The 23,852-nt window shown below is 42.4% G+C and overlaps 1 protein-coding gene across 1 annotated transcript in view; it reads left to right on the top strand.

The window, feature by feature from the left end:
* Positions 1–17,032, top strand: part of POLQ (DNA polymerase theta) — a 124,302-nt gene extending 107,270 nt beyond the window's left edge. Inside the window, exons 26-30 of the mRNA XM_077807342.1 lie at positions 76–187; positions 1,637–1,761; positions 3,604–3,757; positions 5,910–6,019; positions 16,532–17,032. Coding sequence (XP_077663468.1) covers positions 76–187; positions 1,637–1,761; positions 3,604–3,757; positions 5,910–6,019; positions 16,532–16,645 — 615 coding nt within the window. The 3' untranslated portion in view covers positions 16,646–17,032. The remainder of the gene's footprint in view (positions 1–75; positions 188–1,636; positions 1,762–3,603; positions 3,758–5,909; positions 6,020–16,531) is intronic.
* Positions 17,033–23,852: the final 6,820 nt, after the last annotated feature.

Here is a 23,852-nt window from a genome sequence, read left to right as displayed (position 1 = left end):
TTTAACTTTTGTGTTATTTCTGCTCTCTGAATCACTAACCATGTACTTGTGATTCTGCTGTCTTTTCTCTGACAGATTTGCTATGGAATCATCTATGGAATGGGAGCTAAATCTTTAGGAGAACAGATGGGTATTGAGGAAAATGATGCTGCCTGCTACATCGAATCCTTCAAATCCAGATATCCAGGTAAGGCACACGTTTGTGGCCCTTATTTTCTTCCCCCAAATTCCCTCCCGGACTGTTTCAACTCATAACTCTTTCTATGCTTAAAGAAAAAGCTTCTCAAGGTTGTATGTGTACACAAAGTAACGCAGTCTCTGCTTCCATATATACTCTGTGCCCCTGCTTTGTTAAACTATGTCCTGTAAATTAAATGCTGCATTACTTCAATGATTTTGTTGTTTTGACTGTCAATAAGTCCATCCTGGAAGGTTGATTTTTTTAAAGCTCCCAACTTAGAATAAGTTCCTTATTAGAACATGCAGGTTTAAGATATGTAATATTTCTGGACCTAAGGACTCGATTTGTCATTTGAAAACACAACTAATCATCTTCCATGTTGAATGATCTTTTCCACGTTGCCTTCAGCTTTCATCACATCATAAGCAGCTTTGCTTCTAGCCATGCCATTTTTATTTGGCTGCTCAGAGTAGCTCCCAAACACTTTATATAAAGACATCATACTTTTAAGGAGCATCTCAAATTTCCTTGGAAAAACAGAAAATGAGCAGAGGTCAAGTGGGATAGTTACAGCAAGCTTTAATAGGAGAGCTTGGAGCTGAGCTGAAAAATAATGAAGTGAAGGAAACAATATCTCGTAACACTTCATAATACAGAACACTTACATGTAATACCAATTCATCATACTAAATTACACATATAATATATCAAGTAATGCTGTCTCTATTTTGAGTACTTTTCTCCTTTAGTATATCATGTTGTTTTTAACATTTTCAATTTTTTTCAAATCCTTTAAAAGAATCTTTCTAAAATCCTAAAACTGGAGGAGTTTTAAAAAATGTAAATCTTCGTCCACTTCAGTACAACTCTGATCTGAGCTTGATGGTTCCCCAATGGACAGCACATCCTTACTTGGAGTTTCTTTTTACTGCTCAAGACACATTCTATCCTTTCCTTGCAGTTCGATGAGTTCTTTTTGTTCTGAAGATCTGAAGTCACACTGTACTGGGCATCAAGGGCTCTGATTCTTTCTTTCAATTTATATCCCTTCAGTGCCACCACAAGTCCTGATTTCCCAGAATAAAGAATAAATAGCAGTGGTGTAACATTGACATCGTACCACTTGGAATACAGTTGTGCACAGCTAGCTACAACCTCATTCTCCTCCCAATCATAATAAACTAACCCAGGAGAGCTGAATACACACCTAAAAGAAAGGTCACTCGCTTCCCCTGTCTCACAGGGGGAGTGAGAAATGTAAGGACTTCCTCTTCTCCACATATTAGTGATGTGATATTTGGGATTCAGTCAGTGCCTTAGCGCAAAAACAGAGTATGGAGTAAACATGAAATACCAGATGCACTAGCATAAAAAGCATAATATAGTGAGGGAGTGATGGCACTCTGGCAGTAGTGTGGAATGATGGGACATTCTTTCTTTTGTTTCCTTTCCCAGGGATTCAAAAATTCTTGAGGGAGACGGTGAAGAAATGCAGCAGGGATGGTTTTGTGCAGACCATTCTGGGGAGGTGCAGATACCTGCCAGCTATCAAAGATCCAAATCCTTACAGCAAAGCTCACGTATGTTGAGGACTGTTCTTTCTGAACAGTAGAAATTCCAGCTGTACTGGACCACAGTTATATCCTCACTCTGAAGTGGTCATCAGTGTGAAGGATGGTTAGTTGGGTATTGACTTGCTGCTTCTCTGTAACATGACAAAAACAAATGGGCATTTAGATAGGTATGCTAACGTTCCTTGGGGGTTCAGCTGGGAGCATTTGGCCTGATGGCTGAACTCCAGGAGAGACCCTTCTCCAAGATTATTATTATTATTTATAATAGTAGTTTATATAATAATATAATTATTTATAATAGTGCCTATACAGTGCTTGGTGCTTTCCAAATATGGAGAAATGCACCGTCTCTGCCCCCAAAGAACATGTCATCTAAAAAGATTTATCAATCCAATATTTTTGAACACTTAAAAAATGTCTTTTTTCATCCCACCATCAATGTGGCTTTACCAAGTTCATTCAGGGCATGCACGTTACTCGAACATTCCATTAGTTCAGTGTTTTCTTAATTATCTTTTTAGAGCTTTTTGCTCATACTCTGAAGTAAGTCTGCTGCAGCTTGGTGTGCAGAAATTGTCATGGTTATAACTTCACTTCATGACCCTCACCTAGGAGTTGCAGTGAGTAATTTATTGATGTAAATGGGCACAATTTAAAAAAGTAGAGCAATGTTTAACTCTTTGGAATAAACAAGTCCCACCCAACAGTCTTCATGAATTGCATATTGTCTGGATTTCATCAAAAAGATATTTCAAATTCTATACTTTTGCTGGTTAAAAAAGGGAACTTTTAAAGGAAAACTGCAGTGACTAAACAGCTGAATGTTTACAAAATATGAGACTACGTATAGAAAATGTTTTGCAAGGTGAATATTAGAAATATCTGTCACTGTTTTGCTATTTCCCTAATAGTGAGTTGACTCGGTGGGGAAGCAGCCATTTTCCTGACATAGCATTATACTTCTCAGTAGAAGGCTCAGTTATAATATAGCATTAGGACTCAGTGGAAATCCAGATACCAAATAAATGCATGGAGAAACAGCCGACTTTCAAAATTGATACAAGAAGTTGGGTGGGTTTGTTTGTTTGTTTATTTATCAAAAAGGCTAGTTGGGTGAATTTAAAAGTTGTTAAATCTTATAGGTGCTACTTGATTAGACTGTGAAGAGATGCAACTTCTGTTTAATTTTTACTTTTTAAAAATTATATTTAAGACCCTTATAAGATTGATATTTTATTTTAATTTCAGCTTCCTTTAAATTTTCCTCCATGAATTTCAATTAGGAGGGGAAAAAGGAAGAACCTGTGAAGAGAATTTTCTTATTTGAGGAGAGCATTAGTAGAGAGAGCTCTCTTTTATGTGAAAAACCTGCCCCTAAACTGTAGTAATGTAGCTTGTTTTGGTTTTTGAACAGGTTGTAATGTTCTGGCAGGCAAGATTTGCCACAATAGATCAGACCTCTGATCAATAAAGTCAAGCATCTTGCTTCTGGTGGTATCCTGTACTTGATACTTTTCAAGAAGGCACAAGCACCCCGTAATGCATCCAGCTAGTTGTGTGATTGTCCTCTGCTGGACGAAATCAGATCTCCATAAGTGTGATGGTCTCCCCCTGATGGCTGATAAAGGTTATCAGCCTTAGTGCTAATAATTTCAAGTATATGAAAATTCTTCTCTAGTGGCTAGAGGCCTGTGGTTTGTGTAAGAAATTCTGACTTCTCTTCCCCATGCCAGTTTTATGAAGTTGTGTGTATATTTGTGGTGTCTATTTGTATGTCACCATAGATTTGTTACAAAGTGTGTAACATATAGGGTTTATACCATGGGGTGATATCTTTGTACTCCTCAGGCAGAGCGCCAAGCTGTGAACACAGCAGTTCAGGGTTCTGCTGCTGACATCGTCAAAATAGCCACTGTGAACATTCAGAGGCGGCTTGAAGCATTCTCCTCAGCAGTGAAGTCCCATGGACATCTGGAGAGCTTATTCCAGAGCAACAGGGCAGGTACGCTTTCATTCTCCTTTATATTTGATGTCAAAAACCCAAAGGTGATAAATATAGCTTAAAATAAAAGCCCGCTATAGCTGGGCAATTTGGGCAAGTGGTGGGGAATAAATGTTTATTTTCTCATACTGGACTGGTCTGTCTTGTTGCGTTGGGTGGGTGGGTGGGCAAGTCCTAAGTAAGAATGTCTGCTCAGCTTGTGAATGAGAACAGAATACTTGGATCTGAAAACCCTAATTACCTGAATTGTTCAGGGGGCATATCAGAAATTTGGATAATTGGACTAGGAAAACAGGAGTTCAGTTGTGCTAAATTGCATGATGTTACTATTGATCTCTTTAAAAAGAGGGGGCGGGGGGAAGTGCAGATGCGCCGTCTTCAAAGGCAGTGAGAAAACACCAATTGTAACAACAGGTTGGTCAAAGAATATAGTTTCCATTAGATTTAAGTCTGGAGTTTGTTTTTATTTAAGATATAAAGATATGGTACAAAGCTTTTGTCAGCATCAATTTTAGGTGTGTCAAGGTTCCTCCCCCACTCTGAACTCTAGGGTACAGATGTGGGGACCTGCATGAGAAACTCCTAAGCTTATCTTTACCAGCTTAGGTCAAAATATTCCACCCTTTGTCCTTGGATTGGCCGCTACCACCACCAAACTAATACTGGTTACTGGGGAAGAGCTGTTTGGACGCGTCTTTCCCCCCAAAATACTTCCCAAAACCTTGCACCCCACTTCCTGGACAAGGTTTGGTAAAAAGCCTCACCAATTTGCCTAGGTGACTACAGACCCAGACCCTTGGATTTTAAGAACAATGAACAATCCTCCCAACACTTGCACCCCCCCTTTCCTGGGAAATGTTGGATAAAAAGCCTCACCAATTTGCATAGGTGACCACAGACCCAAACCCTTGGATCTGAGAACAATGAAAAAGCATTCAGTTTTCTTACAAGAAGACTTTTAATAAAAGTAGAAGTAAATAGAAATAAAGAAATCCCCCCTGTAAAATCAGGATGGTAGATACCTTACAGGGTAATTAGATTCAAAACATAAAGAACCCCGCTAGGCAAAACCTTAAGTTACAAAAAAGATACACAGACAGAAATAGTTATTCTATTCAGCACAGTTCTTTTCTCAGCCATTTAAAGAAATCATAATCTAACACGTACCTAGCTAGATTACTTACTAAAAGTTCTAAGACTCCATTCCTGGTCTATCCCCGGCAAAGACAGAATATAGACAGACCCACACACCCTTTTTTTCTCTCCCTCCTCCCAGCTTTTGAAAGTATCTTGTCTCCTCATTGGTCATTTTGGTCAGGTGCCAGCGAGGTTACCTTTAGCTTTTTAACCCTTTACAGGTGAGAGGAGCTTTCCCCTGGCCAGGAGCGATTTAAAAGGGGTTTACCCTTCCCTTTATATTTATGACAAGGTGTTAGACTGTACTGAGGATTTAATGAAGCCATTGATAGCCAGTATTTTGTCTGAACTGGAATCTCTCCATTTGCACTCCCACCTGCCAACTTCTGGATCCACTTTTTTAGCTCTTAACATGGAGCATGCAGAAGGGATTCTGTTTTTGGCAGGTGTGGCCTGCTAAGATCCCATGTACACATCTGTTGTTTCATGCTTTGGACAAGGGCTGCTTATGTTTTTCAGTAGCAGTAGCTGCAACTCCAGATCAATGGAGTTGGCTGGGTAAAGCCTCACTGGCTCTTTAGAATTAGCCATTAAAACAGTTTTGGAAGCAGAGCCGAATTCTAATTCACTGCCTGAGAGAACATTATACACAGAGTTCTCATTAAACCCGATGTGATTGTGTTTAAAATTTGCTTGTAGAACAGATGGTCTGGGAGAAGTGGTTGTCTTTGTTTTTTTTCCTAATTTACATCTTTATAATTTAAGGCTAGAATGTTTGTATTTGAAAAGCTTTGCATTAACATTCTTTATTTCCAGACAGTTGTATGAATATTGATATAATAGCATAATAATTATATTTAATATATGTATCCTTGTGTGCATGGATTTTTTCATCTTGGAGCTCTGCCATACAATTCTTGTTTGTAGCATTATGAATGTATATAGGTCTTTTGGGCTAAAACAGAGATGATTATGAGTAATGCTGGTTATCTATGTATATCTTTTCCCTGTGTAGGAAGGTTAGAGAGGAGAAGAAACAGAGGGATATTACAAAGTGGAGGTTTCTTCATTCTCCAGCTCCATGATGAGCTCCTCTATGAGGTTGCAGAAGATAGTGTAATTCAGGTAGGAGTGTATTTGCTTTTCCAGCCCATGTACTTTCTATAACAAACCTGTTAAAGTTTCCTTTCTAGAGGTCTGCCTTCTGTTTCTTGAGTCGTCTGCAGACTCATGCCTATAAGTTTATTAAAATAATGTTTCTCATAAGGCCAGATGGGTGTAGAAGGAGTAACAGTATTGGGTCCAAGCTCTTTGAGTAAGACAGGAAGTCCCCTACCTAAAGTTTTTATCTGCTAGCCCAAAGCAGTGCCAGCCCGGCTTAGCATGCTGGTAACCTCTAGTACCTGCAACTTCCTTACTGACTCAGGATGGTGAAGTAGCTCCTCTGTGCAGCTGCACAGAATGTGTGTACTCCACCGGCAACTCAGTGTTGGTGTGCAGTTTTTTCTCCTACTTTGGGGAGTCTTTGAGTTTGTTTTCTGCCTGATGGGGCGAACTTGGCTCCATGCATTGGGTCACTAAATGTATTATTATTTATTATTGTAGTTTAAAATCTGTTTGTGTGGGAAGGAGGATGCTGTGCTTTTGGTGCTTGTCTCTTTCCCTTCCTCAGTTTTTTGTCTTCCCGGATTTCACCGAAGGAATAGCTTCGAAAAGTGTCCCAGGTGCAATCACAAAATATTTGTCACAGGCAAACTTACTCACTGTTTTTATTGCCTGGAAAAGGAACATGGCTGGCTGTGCTGTTCCACCGGTGCCAGAAGTCTCATGCCGAGAGTGTGTGTCTAGAGGCACTCTTTGCTTCATTTATGATCACTGATAAATCCAAAGTGAAGTTAGCACAGAAGACTTCCAATAACAAATATTATGATATGCTGGAATGAAATAACCCCGTCTGGCACTTAGCACATCAGTGCAGATCTAGAGGGAAGAGTCCCCAAGCTGTGTTTCCACACCTTCAGTGTGTCTGACTGACTCTCTCAGGATAGAGGGAGAGTGCTGTGCAGGTGGTTGGCATCGATTTCAAGAATGTGATGCTCCAGACACTCAATGAGGCATGAGACAAGAAGATCATATTTGACATCTTTGCTGATACTCCTCTATCTTTGACTCCTCGATGGGATACTTCAAAACCTCTAGTGACTCAGCTCTTACGGTTTTGTCTCCCCTCGAGTATGATGAAAGGCTATGTACGTTGCATACCGTTTGGCAAGCAGGCTAAGCCAATTGGTATTAGGCTCTCAGGTGTGGTTTCTGGATCAAGGAGAAGCAGATGAGATCTTTCTAAAGTGGGGCATGCCCGAGAGAGAGATCTGTTCTCCTCTTCTCTCCAGTGAGCACCAAATGCTCTTCTGCACAAAATGTCAAGTGAACGCTGTGTTGGAAGATGACATCTCCATTCACTACTGGTTGGAAGAAGTTTACATGCATCTTTCCTATCCTATTACTACTTGTTCTGATTAAGTTGAGGAGATATAAATAAAGATTCATAGAATCCTAGAATATCAGGGTTGGAAGGGACCTCAGGAGGTCATCTAGTCCAACCCCCTGCTCAAAGCAGAAACATTCCATTATCTTAATGGTCCACCACTGGCAAATAAGGTTCTCAACACCACTTAGGACTACCAGTGGCTATTCCCAGAGTGTCTCACTACATCACATCACACTGAACAGGGACACCTCTTGACATCCTGCTCTGAGATCCCTTTCCATATAAGCTGTGACTCCAAATCAAGAATATGGTGTTTTTAAGCAAGTGCAGCCTTTTTAGCTGCCTGGAAGGAGTTTGACAGAATGGGATACCAGTTCAGATTGCAAGGTGACCTGCTGTGAAAAAGTCTGATGTGGATCCCTTCCTGCACCCCACATGAAAGCTGTTTGGTTTTGTTCTTCACTTGTATGAGCCATCGTCCCTTAGAATTCACCTCTTCTATTTGACTTTCCACGAATGCATTGAAGGTAGACCAGCTTATGGGACCTCTTCTTCAACTTTGTTAATTCTGTGGGTTCACGTTCCTAAAAGGAGGCCGTTTTTCTGGTGGTAGACATCAACTCCCCGACTGAGACAGTTTCAGATGGTAGTTGACATGTCCAACCATTTTTTAAAACTAAGTTTTTAAAGATAGGCTGGTATTTAAAAAAAAAATTCCCAAATTCCTTCCATAGGTGTCAGAATTCCACCTTCTTTATCCTGTCAGTAGTTTTCTCCACATTTACATGTCCATTCCAGAGCAGCTTTTCTCCTTAAGACTGATATGAAAAGGTTCCAATGTTTCAATCTGAAGTGGACTAAAGTTCCTTTAGACTATCCAGTCTTCTGTGCTTTGACACTGGATCAATATGTCATGCTGTCTCCAAAAGAATTATGGCCAAATGTGTTTTCTGATGCATCCTTTATTGTTATTTAACAGGCCTGCAACTTCATGGTCACCTTAAGATAGAAGTAATATCAGCTTCTGTAGCCTGCCTCAGAACTGTTTCCATCCTATAGATTTTCTGTGCAGACGCTTGGAATCCTCTACGTATTTGCACACGGTATCATTGCCTGCAATCAGTCTTGCATTTCTACTCCAGATTTAGCTAACTAATGTTACAGAATCTGTTTCCAGCTGAGTGATCACCTTTTCCCTCTTCCCTTTATATTCATTTTGAAGGCATGTTTCTATGTTTTGGATTGTTTTTTGGGGCGAGTGAGATGGTTGACTGCCCACAGGCCCTGGGACGACTTGTTGAACTAGAACATATCTTTTAGAAAAACATGGAACATTATAGTCTCCAAATTGGATCAGAGAAAAGTTTCTCTTCTCTACTGGTGCCTCGTGTAGAGGTTTTAGCATTATGTAAAACATATTGTTTTTTGGCTGCTACCACAGTTCTGGTCTGTGGAAAATTAGCCCGGTTACATGCATAATGCTAGCTCTAATTTATTTCCAGCTGCTAAAGTGCATTCAAAAACAACTAAAAATATCCGTCTAACCTGTCTATGTATTTATATGTCCCTAGTCACCATCGTATCTGAGAACCTTCCAAGTATTTCAGATAAGAAGCAATGATAATCTCTTGCTTTCTCTATTCCCCTTCCCAGTCTGTAGGGCAAACATGCGATTCATTTATCGGGTTGTCGTTTGTGCATGTGAGAGGGAGAAGGACGAACACCTTCATCATTCTGCTGGAACATAGCAGTCATTGGAGGTCATGGTCAGAGGGAGAGGCAATTTCTCAGGTATCTAGGGCCAAAACTGGGGAGGGCTTTGAATATCAGGACAGAGACCATGAATTGGACTCTGTAGTGAGTGTGGAGCCCGTGCAGTGTGTCACAGTTACCAGACTTACTGCACCTGTGACCACCCTCCTTGTCTCTTCAGATGCACCCCTTCTGACCTCTAGTCATCACCTGACTTGGTGTGGAATCAAGCCATTCTCCCATTCACTAACCAGGTCCTGGGCTGCAGTCACTTGTGATTACCTCAGCAGACCTGACTTGGGTTCAGTACTTGCAGTTAATTTCTCTCCTGGAGTTCTGACAGTGATACCCAATGACCAAACAGCATTCTTAAAGCAAATTATTATTTATTTAGAACAAAAGCATTTCGGAAAAACAGATCTTACAACAGTAATCCTGTATCTACGTGTACCTGTTTCTCCCTAAGGCTTACTATTCCCTGGATGTGAGGAAGGCCCAATTTCTTCAGGCTCTATTCACAGAGTCAGTCTCTCTCTCTGTCAGCCTGTCCCCTTGGACAGCCCTTGATAATTGACCCCCACCCTTCCTCTCTTGTTTAGTGTCCTTTGATCTCTGAGCTCCCTGCCTGGCAAAACAAGTCTTATATCTTTGTTGGAGACAGGATACAGGCTCCTCAAGGCTAACAGTTCCCGCATTTTCTTGTAATTGTCCCCCAAGTGTTTTGTGTGGAGGTTCCTTATCTGGATCCATTTTGTTGCTTTCCTGCTCATTTTTCCTATAGTCCCCTGTTAGGCTAGGTCAATGCATTCCTGCAGGAAAGTCTTATAACCCAATGTACAGTAAATTCCCATTACTGAGCAGGTCATATACAGTGTTTCATCTCAGTATTCTTACGTTATTATATGGCAGCTCCACAGCCATCACACTGAGGTCAAAGCACTAGGGTGGTTTGTTCATGGTGAGTTGTGTTGCTAAACTGAAAGGCTGCAGCAATTTATACCAGAAAGGTTTTTCAGGGTATATGGCTTATTCCTAAATATAAATATAAATTACAATTACCAGACCAGGAAGTTAGGAACGTGTGCTTCACTGTGGCCAAGTCTGTGTCTGATAAGAGGGTGTGCAAAGTCACAGATAGATGTGGATGGTTTTTGTTGACATAGCTCTTTGGGCATCCACTAACAGTGAGGAGTCCAAAAGGACCATGAAACTGTGGGGGCTAGTTTAATCCTCAGAGGGCAGATGCCATTGACAGTTGGGGATGTTAAAGAGGAGACAAGTTCTTCAAGCTACTTCCCTTTTCCTAATGGAATCACCTCAAGCTTTAGCCAGCTAGTCTTTATCCAGGGGAGGATTTTGGCTAGTCATTGGGAAAGTTAGGGAGTGGTGCTGTTTGATTGACATAAAGGCAACTGAGAGCTTGGTGGTGTCTGTGCTCCTAGTGCATTGCCCATGTTGCTTCACCAGCTATCCCAACAACTTCATTCAGGGTATGTCTTCCATGCAGAGTTAATTCAGGTGATCGGCACCCAGGTACTAGCGGCCGTACAGCAAAGCCATACTTGACTGTATCCACACTGGTGCTCCCCTCGTTCATGTGAGGAGCTAGGATTTCTGCAGCTACATCCCATGGTGGTTCTTTGAGTAGTGTTCCTATCGGGCCTCTACTTCATGTGTGTGCGCGCCTCTTGAGTCCTTGATCAGAGATTTTCCCTTAATATTATCCATTTGGCCTGCGTACGCTCCCTGTGTCTCCTTGTGCTGGACATTGAGGCTCGGTAGGGGTGCACGGGTGAACTGCCCTCAGCTCTTGCTCAACTGCCTTGGCCTGAGACAGAGGCCTAGCGTGTACACCTTGAGCATGCCTGAGCTATCCTGTTTCTGCTTTCCTATAGTTGTTTTTTAGGGTGGGTTAGTTGTGAGTGATAATTACAGTGAGTTAAGTAGAGATTATTAGTGAGAGAATTGTTTTGTTCCTCTCGGTCTACCTCCTCAGGGAGCCTTATTTTCCTGTCAGGGATTGCTTGGCTTACCAGATTTTAAATGCTGCCTTTACTGCGGAGAGGCTCCATCTGTTAATAATGGCCATACGGGTTCAGATACGCAAAGGACCTGTTTGTAATGGACAAATCAGAGTACCCACTCTTCATGGATACTGAGCATCTATTGGTACCAAGATTCCAATTTCCAGATCTCCACTGTTCTTTGGTACCCATTGGGCGATATTGAGGAGGGTGAAGGAGACTTCCAGTTGGTCTCTTCCATTTTTGTTCAGCGTTCTCCGACATGTCCTTTCAGAAATCTATTTTTTAACAGTCACAGGGAAGATCATGCTCATCATCAAGGTGGTGGAACCAACCCTGAATCCCACCCCTACTCCTATATGGGCTCCCCCAGTGGCCATCCTGGGTCCCCTGGACTGCTTGTCAGCAGCAATTTGCCAGATCACTAGCACTGTCTCATAGGGAGGCTAGAGTATTACAATCCTCTCCTCCCCAGCCAGCTCTCACACAAGAGGAGATGTAGGAGGAGCAGGAGATCAGGGCCGATAAAGATCAGCCCTCAAAAACTTATTTCATCCTTGTTTCCAAATGAGTTGATTATGCCTCTGCCACTTTCCATGGCCCACAATTTTCAGCAATTTCAAGACCTCATGAAAAGGGTAGCTGATGCTCTTCAGATTCCACTTGAAGAGCTCAAGAACTCATAGCACAAACTGCTGGATATTCTGCAGTCAGCAACATGCTCCAGAGTTGTGTTACCCATTAATGAGGTGCTCCTGGATCCATATAAGACAGGGTAGCAGATGCCTGCTACTGTTCTGCCGACAGGTAAGCAGGCAGATAAGAAGTATTATGTTTCCCCTACAGAGTCACATTTTTTGTTCCCCAACCCTCCACCTAACTCCCTGGTGGTGGATGTGGTAAATGAGTGGGGTAAGCAACACTTTTCCAAGTGTATCCCATGTGACAAAGACCAAAAGAAACTAGATCTCTTTGGATGGAAGTTCCACTAGTTAGCAATCCTACAGTTCAGGATCACAAACTGTCGGGTGGTCAAGGCCAAATATAATTTTTCTAATTGTAATAGGTTTACTGCCTTTATTGAACATCTGTCGCAGGAACATATGGAGCAATTCCAATTCATCATTTCAGAGGGCAAATTATTGTCCAGAACTGCTCTTCAAGCACTGCTGCCAGGTCCACCTCCACAGTGGCAGTTATGTGCAGGGGGTCACGGCTCCAGCTCTTGGGGTGTTCAAGAGAATTCCAGAACACTGCTGAGAACCTCCACTTTGATGGTCTTATCTGTGGTCTTTGAGAAAATCTTAAGTCCTTGAACGTACTGAAGGACTCTAGGGTTATTGAACAATCCCTGGATGTATATATACATCTACAAATAAAGAAGGGTTAGTAGGTCATACACTGCCCAGAGATTGCATCCTGCTCCATTTCTGGATTCTACTGAACCCCCCAGGAAAAGACGTACATTTCAGAGAAAGAGGGCTGCTCACGCACCCTCCAAGACCACCCAGTCATCTTCAAAGCAATAGTTTTGACAGGTCAATCAAGGGTTCAAATCCTTCCATGTTTCTGGTTTTACAGCTGCATCCATTTGCCCACCCCATTCCCTTTTCAGACCACCTTTCTCATTTCCAGGATGCTTGGAGGCAGATCGCTACAGACGAATGGGTCACTGAGGTCATAATGTTGGACCGTATCATCCATTTTACGTCCTCCCCTCCCTTCCACCCTCTTTCCCATCCCTTTTCAGGGATCCCTCAGTTTTTACTGAGACAAGAAGTTGAACTCTCTCCCTCAGTTAGGAGCAATAGAGCCAGTCCCTTCTCATCACAAGGGAAAAGGGTTTTACTCAAAGTATATCCTTGTGCCAAAGAAGGATGGAGGGTGGAGACTGCACTTGGATCTAAGGCTTCTAAATAAGTTCGTAAAGTCTCAAAAGTCCAGCATGATGACTCTGGCAGTTATCATTCCTTCACTGGAGAAAGGGGATTAGTTTTCTGTCCTCGACTTACAAGATGCCTGTTTCCATAAAACAATACTTCCATCGCTCTGGAAATATGTGCGCTTCACTATAGATCAGAATCATTTCCAATACCAAGTGCTTCCTTCAGCTTTTCATCAGCCCCCAGTGGCTGCTTATCCCTGACAAACAATCCTAGTCTTCCCATACCTCGACAACTGGCCACTCAAAGGCCGTTCCTACAAAGCAGTGCTATCTTCCACCCAGACAGCCCTTGCTCTTTTCCAGGAGTTGGGTCTTCAGCTGAATGTAAAAAAATCCATGTTAACCCCTGTACAAAAGAGAGTTTATAGAGGCATCTTTAGACTTGTTGACATCCAAGGCCTACTTTCCCTGGGATTCGTAACTTTGTCAAGTCTGTTACAGGCAATTCAGAGGAGCCCTCAGACCACAATAAGGAACGGTCTCCACCACCTGGGGCACATGGTAGCTTGCACCTTTGTGATCGATTACTCAAAGATGGACCTCCGCTGCTTCCAGTGTTGATTCAAAACGACCTATTTTCCAGTCAGACACACCTTGGAGAGATAGGTGATGGTTCATCTACAAGTGAGGAACTGCCTAGACTGGTAGAAAGATCAACTCAACGTCTTTGCAGGTATTCCTTTCTGTCACCCAGCTTCATCGGTAACTTTAACAACAGACACATCGCTGTTGGGAGGGGAAGCCCACCTCAATGCCCTCTTGACTCAAGGCAGATGGACAACTAGGAAACCAATCTCCAAATGAATCTGTTGGAATTCAGGGCAGTTCGCCTGCACACCCCCTATATAGCTTCGCTATCTGGCCTGAGGAGACACAGGGAGCATGCGCAGGCCGAACAGACACTGCTAACGGAAAAGCTCCAGTCAAGGACTCCTTAAGTGGAACACCCAGAAGGGGACACACCTCAAAGAACCGCAGTTACTGTACAAGGTGAATAACCTCATCATCTTAGCACTTCCATAAGCTAAGATTCCTTCCCAATGAATTGTGGGAGAACTTGTCTATTCTTATGGGCACACAGAGAGAATTGTGGGAAGGCTCTGGAGGACTATCAGCACTCGAGTAGTTTAACCTGTATCTACTCTCCAAAGTGGACAGATTACCAGCCCGAGTGCAAGCCTCGCTCAAATGTTAACCTGTTGCCCAGGACAGGCCATCTAGCCCTGGTTGAAAGCACCACCATGGTCAGGCGAAAGGTTTTTGTGTGTAGATGGGAGCTGGGGTGGGGCAACATCCAAATAAGATCCTGAGTTAACACTGTAGTGAAGACGAGCTCACTTTGAATAATATGGGGAGAAGACTGAGCCTTGCAGGACTCCACAGCTCAGGTCTTTGGAAGTGGAAAGTAGTTGTCCATATCAACTCTGTGGGTTCTGTCTGAGAGGAAGGGCCTGAGACATTTCAGGGTGTTTGCCCTTCTCTCCTGCAGCCTCTTGGAGGCAGAACAGAAATATTTGGTGACCAAAAGAGTCAAATGCTGAGAGGCCCATCTGGTGAGTATGGACAAGAAGAGAGAATTCTCACCAGAGCCACCAGTGGTGTCCTGCCCTGAAGCCTGACTGAGAAGGATCCTGGGCCAGGGTATGGATCCCTACAGGTGACACTGAATACTGTGTTTAACTAGCTTCTCAGTTAGCTTGCTTAGAAAAGGGAGATTGAAAGTGCGGAGTGAAAAGTTTGTCCCTCGCTGGATTATTGCGTGCTTCAATTTGTGTGGCAGGTTCCCTGTATCAAAGGAGGTGCTGACTATCTGCTAGATGGGAGTTCCAAATATTCTCTACTCTCCCTCACCATTCAGAAAAGGCAGGGTTCAGAGTATGCTGATAGCATAAATGTCATCTGGGCATCTATGGCTAATAATTACATGTATAAATGAATATTTTCCTAATGATGCTATTCCATGAAAGCAATCACTGTATGTTGAATGATGGCGAATGGGAGGGAAGGTGTCCATGAGATGATGATCTGCTGGGCTAGAGACACATCCTTGGAAGATTTGGTTCTCCAGGAATGAGAATCTGTTGTCACACTCACCCCTAAACTGAAGCAGATTCCTTACTTGTAATGTCAGTGTTGATGTGTAAGCAGGTTACAAGTAAGCAGGGCTGGGGGTGCTCCACTTCCCCTCCAGAGGCACTAGGAGTTGTCAAGGTTTTAGAATTTGCTGATCAGATCAAATCTGGTGGTTCTTCCTAGGGTCAATGCAGGATTGCTCCTCACAGGACACTCTTCTGTTTCATCAAACCCTTTAAAAGTTCCAAGGGAATGGCTTTCACTACTTCCCTGGAGAGACAGTCCTAACAGTCCAGTATGTCTCTCGGGGCACTTTCCCTGATATTGAGTATTTTTCCTATTTTATTTCTTAATATCATGCCAGTGCTCCTAGTTACATCCCTATGTATTGCACTAAACAATTCCTTTCCCTCACTAAGATTACCATCATACAGATCTTCAAACATCTACAGTGCAGACTTCTATGTTCAGCACACGTCTTACCCCTTGCTTTGTCAAGCTAGATATATTAAAGCAGCTTGCTATAACATGGGGTTTATTTCTTCACTATGTATTTTCTGTACCCTCAATGTCATGATTCACGTTTCTGATATCAATAGCATACACTGAATGGAGAATAGAAATTTTTGTGGGACACAGGTCCATTTGAGCCTGAAAAGTCTGAAAATTTTAAAAGCTTACATTGGGGAGATCAGTCAGGCAAGTGGGGAGATAATACTGAAGTTCTGGGTTAATTTAGGAAGAATTGTGGCTGGCTTAGATTTTTAGAAGAAAGTTGACATTCGTACAGTATAGTACGTGTTGTAATTCCTCTTTCAGTATGTTACATATCTGTGTGATTGTTTTTATTGTGATCATGGATATTATGACATTCCATTGGGATAATTTTGGTAAAATTGTTTTCCCAGTTGCTTGTAACTGTCTCTTGTAGAGTACCTCTTGTACTGACACAATGAGCTCTTTATTCCTGGGGATCCTTGCTTTGTGTTTCTCCGTTTATGTAGCTCCTCAAATGATTTGCTTTAACCTCTCTCATTTGCATGTTTTGGGAAGAGTGTTTGGTAGAATCTGTTTCTGGCTGAAGCAGGAAGATAGGTCTCCAGTGTATGCAGCTCCTTAAGAAAATGTATTAATACTTTCCTGAGTCTCTCCTTTCATGTATCTTAATCATACTTGAAACATTCAGTCAGACTCCTGTCAATGGAGAACCTATCCAAACACACAAACACAGTGGAAAGCTCCAAGCCCCTGACCTGCCAAACTAATGATGATGAAAAGGAGCATCTGAAGTGTGTGGCTCTAGGTCCCTCAACAGTGCATTGAAACTTCTAACCTTGTTTGTTTCCTTTCAGGTAGCTCAGATTGTCAAATACGAGATGGAAAATGCCACAAAACTCTCAGTGAAGCTGAATGTTAAAGTGAAAATTGGGCCTAGCTGGGGAGACCTGCAGGAGCTGGAGTTGTGAGCATGAAACAAGACCCTCTCAGATGATGAGGCTTCATGCTCCATGGACTCTACAAGGCAGGTGCCAACTTACGCACAGGTGGAGACATTATTAACTGCACACTTATTATCCAGCATACTTATTATAAATCCAGCAAGTTGGTAGCTAATTGGTGCCTTTCTTTTTACTAAGCATGTTACAGACTGGCTTCTTAAATGTGTTTTGGAAGTGTTGTATGAATTCCCCCAGGCAGACTTCTCTGTGAGGTCGGATGGCAAGCAAGGAATGTTTACAGTTTACAGTTATTAATTTCTAAATGCTAATATTTAAATGAATTCCTGTTAAAATATGTAAATTAAGGCTATAGATTTTAAAAAACCCAAACCTAATGAATTTACTGCATCTAAAATTAAATGGACTTTTTAATACAATAAAACATAAGTCACTCAGGAAGTGTTCCTGCAGAGCTGTGTATAGGAGAAGAAATAGGATGTCACTGTATTTGTATTTAATGACAAATTTTGTGCATGTTCAACGCTTTGAGCCCTTCTGTTGTCCTCATGTGATGGCAACATTTTTGGAGATGGTATTAAAGTGTGGAAATGATTTTACAAACAGGCTGTGTTTTATGAGTAGAATATTGCCTCATGGTGTGCGTAAGGCAGAGCAGAGAATTCTCTTCGCTAGAAGGAACACTGTTAGGCTGCTAGGGCCTTAATATTTTAAGGAAGTCATAGGTTTGTTGTATCCCTGTTGCCCCCATGCCGTTCATCTTAGAATTGACCCTCGGAGGGTGATGTTGTTTTTGAATAAAGAGAAAACATCCTTGAAAAGTCCTAATCTGCAGTGCTCAATTTAAAAAAAAAAAAAAAAAAGCAAAAAAATAAAAACCTTACCTGGGGAAAATCTGGAGCCGGGTGACCAGAAGAAGCAAGTTTCCCAGTACGTGCATTTTGGGGTCTGTCATGTTGATGAGTCATTTAAACAGTAGCTGACTTCTTGCTGTAAATGACTCAGCCTTAGATACCAATCTTTCCCCTACTTTAGTATAATTACTACTGATCAACCTGGACTGGAGATTGTCTAGATTTCACCTTTCACGTCTGTGATAACATCTTCATTTCACTTAGGATGTTTAGGTGGGGTGGGATCTGAGTTATTACAGAGAATTCTTTCCTAGGTGTCTGGCTGGTGAGTCTTGCCCACATGCTCAGAGTTTAGCAGATTGCCATATTTGGGTTAGGGAAGGAATTTTCCCCCAGGGCAGATTGGCAGAGGCCCTAGGGGTTTTTCGCCTTCCTCTGCAGCGTGGGGCCCGGGTCACTTGCTGGAGGATTCTCTGCACCTTGAAGTCTTTAAACCACGATTTGAAGACTTTAATAGCTCAGATATAAGTTAGGGGTTTATTACAGAAGTTGGTGGGTGAGATTCCATGGCCCGCATTGTGCAGGAGGTCAGACTAGATCATAATGGTCCCTTCTGACCTAATGTCTATGATTCTATGATAAACAGGTAGAATATTTTTTCTAGGAACATAGGAATTGTGATACTGGAGCAGTCCTGAGGTCCATCTTGGACAGTCTCCTGTCTCTGGTAGATACCAGAACCAGCTGCTTCAGAGGAAGGGGTTAGAACCCCACATTAGGTCCTAATCCCTAAATGTTAGACATTTGGTTTAAACCTTTGAAGCATGAGGTTATCATCTCCTTTACAAAATATCATGTGAGCATTAACTATTATAACTTTGGAATTCTTGTTGTCCATATAAATGTCTGGTCTCCAATTTGCTGCCGTTTAATTTCATTGACTGTTCCCTGGTGTGTTATGAGACAGGGAGAACAATGTCCACAAAACTTGCCATTCTAGCTTATTCTGGTTCATGTTCTGTTCTGCTCTTGCAAGGCTGACTGAAGTCTTCAATTTCCCCTAAGGGTATGTCTACACTGCAATAAAAAATCCTTGGCACCAAGTCTCAGGGCCCGGGTCAATTGACTCAGGCTGCAGGGCTAAAAAAGATGCTCAGGCAGGTGCATGAACTCTGAAACCTTGGGAGGGGCTGGGTCTCAGAGCTTGGGCTTCTGCCCAAATTTGAATGACTGCACTGCAACTTTTAGCCTTGCAGCCCAAGCCCTGTGAGCCTGAGTCAGTTGACCCAGTCCAGCCACAGCTATGCCACAGGTCTTTTATTGCAGCATAGATGTATCTTGGTTAACTCTCTCCGGGTCTGTGTGTGTCAGCTCATTGCTATTCACAGTGCCATCAAAGGATAGAGAAATTGCTCATCCCTGGGGCTAAAAGCTTCTTTTGTTCCATTCTACTGCAGAGAGTTAAGCACCAGCACTTGGTTCTTCAGTGGAACCTGCCCTCCCTCTTCCAGGTGCGTGCTCCTGCGTCCCTTTTGGGAGCAAAACACCTCAGAGGGATAGAAACTACTTCGTCTTAAGGTGCCATTCTTAATTGCATTCGTGATAGCTGCAAAGTAGGGGAATTAAACTCATTTTAACTTGCATGAGAACTCAAGTTTTTGCATCCCCCTGGAGTTTATTCTGGAGACTCATTCGGAGTTTCAGGTTAATGAATCTTTCATTTCACCTTTGTTGCAGTGACTGCTCTGGTCACGATAGTGAACTCCACTGCCCAGTTTAAAACCCTCATGAGTTTCTGAAATGCCTTTTCCTTATTGTCCGCTTTGCTGAGCACACCTACCGTCTCTTCCTTGTTGTGAGCAACTGCCCAATCAACCATGACAGCTCCACACACTAGGCTCTCTCCTGCCTGGAGTAGACAGGAGGTATTGGATTTCCTGGCCAATGGGGAGAAGAGGCCGTGCAAACACAGTTACGGACCAGTCATCGACATGTGGACATCTGAGAAAAGATTGCACAAGGATTGCAGGCCAAGGGGTATGATAGGGACCAGCAGCAATGCCATGTGAAAGCAAAGGAACTGCAATAGGCATACCACAAGGCCAAAAAGGCCAACAGTCAATCTGCGGCTGAGCCACAGGCCCACCACTTTTACAATGAGCGGCATACCACATTTTGTGGAGACCCCACCAGCACCCTCAAAGCACTCTAGATACGTCCAAGGAGCCCGAGACACAGACCCCTCCTGTGAACAGCAAGGGGGAAGAGGAGGGACACAGCAGCAGGGGCATCCAGCTATGCCATGAGCCAGGATCTTTTTGAGACTCCACCATTCTAGCCAGTCCCATAAGCCGAATGCAGACAAGCCCGATGAAGGGGAAGGAACCTCAGGTAAGCGTGCATGCATTTTTCTTTACAATGTTTAATTATAGAGATGATGCCCAGCCCAACCCCAACTTAGCAGGAGTCAGGCATTGACTTTTCATTGGTTTACTTCTCCGAGAGGTGGTAATGGTACGACAAACAGAGGTAGAGGTATTTGTTTTTCATTCCACTGTAGGGTTGGGTGGGAGGGCATGCAGAGCAGCTTCTTTATGTCCATAGGATTGTTCCTTGTATCCTCCTGAGAGATCTTGATGAAACTTTTATGGAGGCTCTCAGCAACCGTTTCTTGAAGGCTTCTGGGGTGGGCTGCCTCATTTCATCCTCCATGATAGGATCCTTTCCCATGCCATTCAACAATGACTTCAGCAGGCACCATAGCAGTATACAGGCTAGTGGCATATGGGCCCAGACAGTTTTGGGACACCAGCAGCAACCGTTCTTTTGTTGCCCTCAGGAATGAGATATCAGCTAAAATCACCACCACCTGTGGAAAATAGTGGCACTATTCAGTGCCATTGCACTGTACTTGTACCCATGGAAATAGAGGCCAAATAGGCAGCTGCTCCTTGATTGTCACCAACAACCTTCAATTGTTTTCACTATGTCCCACAACAAACTGTCCTCAAACAACCATCATATCCTCCATTGGTACAGTTCTTCCTGTGGCACTGCAAATACGAGAGAATTGTTTGTTCTGGGTTTGCAATGCTCATGAATGACAATAGAGCTCTTAGAGATGGTGAACAACAAGAAGTGGGATCTATTTAAAAAAGGCATGAAAATTATGGGGTATGTATAGCTTTATGGGATGGAGAAAGTGGCATGATGGGGACTTGACCCCCCCACTTGCTCCCAGTCACCCCTGCATGACTTATTTCTGCTCCATCATGCATTGCCAAAATTTTCCAAAAGACAGTGCACTGGATGATGGTGAGTGGCACACTGGGATAGCTACCCATGATGTGCTGCACTGTGCACTGACACGCACTCGTAGTGAATACATGCAGCACTGGTGGAAGGAGTCAAGTATGCACTCACACGTGTGATATACTAACTGCAATGACTTTAGGCTGATACAACTTGCATCTACCAAAGTTTGTTGCACCAGAGGACCCGGCTCTCCCTCGCTGTCAGGCAGGCTCTGAAGTTTTAAGTATCTCCCACTCAGAAGAGTAGTAACACTTTTTTTGTGAAGGCTGAAATGAGGGACAGAATCCACAATAACAGCTCAGTGAATTGTAGCTTGAGCTGCCGCCCCCTTTATCCCCCCCTCCCCCCCAAAGCCATGACTGGGTCCAAAGTGTATGGTCGTAAGTGTTAAATCCCATGCTGTAAGAGGTGTAGCACCTTTCCTAGGCTCAGAAAGCAGAAGCATTTCCCACTGATGTTGAAGGCTCATTTCCCTGACCTCCACCTCACAGTCGCAGTTTGCTCCGACCTTGTCTGCTGACATTGCTTCAGGCCGGTACCTGTTCCAAGCACTACTGTACACTGTATAGGGCTCTTTTGGGTCATTGCTTGCAGCATACGGTGTCTGTAATTGCTGTTGTTGGGTAGGATGGAAGAAGAAAGACGTATGCTGGGGGATGATTGCTCACTAGTAATTCTGTATATCCTACTCCATCCCTTCTTCTCCCGTCCCCAGGCAGAATAACTTGACGTTTCTCTCTGGCCTTCGTTTGCTTGGCCAGTCTCTAGCTGGAAGGGAGGTGGAAAGATTGGTGCTTGTTCATTAGCTTTGACTGAGATTTTTGTCTCCTTGCAGGTGAAGCAACAGAATCATATTGTGAGTAATTACCCCACATGCTCCTGTTCACCTCCCAGCCAAGGAGTAGGGGTTTTCACAGCAGCCACTCGTGCAGAAACACTCCACGGCCATCTGGCGCTTGGATGTGGTGTACCAGGGTGACGGTGTTTGCAGCTGGGTCAGGTACTCTGTAAAAATCACAGTGCGCCTCTGATATGGAGGTGGGGTGAGGGGCCCTGTCCGTATGCTAGAAGACCAACAAACAACATTGCTGTTTCCTAAGACTGGGGGAATTGGGCTTATTGGGTTTATGTGTGTAGAACATGTGTAGAATTGGGCTTATGTGTGGGCTTATTGGGCTTATGTGTGTAGAAAATGTGTTGTTTTTTTGTGGTTCCTGTGCCACTTTATGTTCTCTAAATTTCTTTGCATAATACAAGTGACCTGTCTAAGCACATGGTGCAGCTGTAACTTACTCAAAGCTTGCGAGAGGGAGGGGGTGTTAAAAAGTGCTTCAGTTATTTAGGAACACAGCTCCCAGTGACAGTACGGATGCATTTTGACCCTGGAATCTTAGGCAGGAACTCATGAGCTAAGGCAGTACAGCACTGATAACCCCAATAGCTCCCCCTTCCACCTCCCTGCTCTGCCAGCATAGTGTGGGAGTCCCAGACAAAATGAAAATACAGAAATAACAGCTCAAGAGACTAACTTACAAGATGGCACTAGTGGGGCCTGACCTTGTATGGAAGTTGTAAACCAAAAAAAGCTATGTGTAGAAATGCCTACTGTAGTAGGGATGCTTAACCACATGGAATATGCATTATAAGCCCTTTACCTAACTACATACCCCTGAAACTAGTGTGAAGTGCCTGAAAAAAGAGAATTACACAAAATGTCAGTTCTTTCCTTTATTTTCTTTCCATCAGTTCTTTCACCGGGAACTCAGAATAGCTTCAATCAAAGGTGCCTTAATTTACCTTTGTGATGCCAATTTTAAGGTATCTGTCAAAACAGTAAATGGCTAGTGGAGCAGGAGGAGTGTGCACTTCACTCCTGGATTTAACCTTTGTTTTGAAATATAGGTGGTGCCTCATTAATAAAAAACACATATAATTTGTCCACAGGTCCTTGACAGAGCCAGAATATTGGACACTAGTTTAAAAAAAAATACAATTTTTGATTTTAGTCAATAATCACATAAGAGAAAACACACGAATGGAAACTCTTTTTTACATGAATTACACCTAGATGAAGCGTTGTCAACAAATGGAAACATGCAACTCATTAATGAGAGCGAGTGTGTTCTTACTGAGACCTTACCAAGGCAGAATTAATCAAGACTGAAATATATTGTGTTTGCATTCACCTTTAGGTCATGAAAAGTGATGTGGGATACCCAGAGTAGAATACTTAAAGGGTGCAATTAAATGCAGTCTGCAATTTGCCTGTGATATAATAGACACAATTTATAAACAGAATAATCCTGAGGTTGAATACAGCATTTACATTAGCTGTGATGTTTTTCCACATTAGATACATACAGAATTATTTTTTCGGTATACTATTTATTTATTATAATACACACAAGGAATTGGGTGTGATGGTTTCTGAAAAAGGAATATGTAAAAAGTTGTATAGAGAATTTTTGTGATAACTTCACACACGTCTAATGATCGAATATCTGTTTATATTTAAATATTTATGCAAAACCTATATTCTGTTTAATACAGAGAAAAGATGTCTAATTTGGATTCAGGAATGCAGTCAGACCACATCTACTCAGAAGTATAAATAGTTGGGACATAGGAATTTAAAAAAATATGATTTAGAAAATCTTATATGATTATAGGGAACAAATCCTGGTGCTGTTACAGAATTTCATTAGATTTTTTTAAAATTTTAATTCAGAATTGAAGTTTAAAGTGGTCTAGGTCTAGGAGTTGGCTGCATATAAAATAGTTCTTACTAGTAAGGACTCATCTAATGAGAAGCCACATAATGAATCTAATTTATTTTATCTGCCTGTTGCACCCCTAGCTGTGTGTGTATCTTGTATATCTGATTGTTTGGGATAGTGCATATTTTTGGGGGGAGTGAAAAATGTATTTTCTAACATAAAAAAATTTAATTGAGCAATATTATGCCAAAAGTGTTGCTAGAGATAGTCTTTTATACTTTAAATCTAATGTAACCTATCTGGAGTTTGTACTTTTTAACTAAGAGTTTA

This window comes from Eretmochelys imbricata, chromosome 1 (assembly GCF_965152235.1).
Source record: "Eretmochelys imbricata isolate rEreImb1 chromosome 1, rEreImb1.hap1, whole genome shotgun sequence".
NCBI classification, from domain to species: domain Eukaryota; kingdom Metazoa; phylum Chordata; order Testudines; family Cheloniidae; genus Eretmochelys; species Eretmochelys imbricata.
Note: the sequence above shows the minus strand (reverse complement) of the source record. Positions and strands in the feature narration are given on the sequence as shown.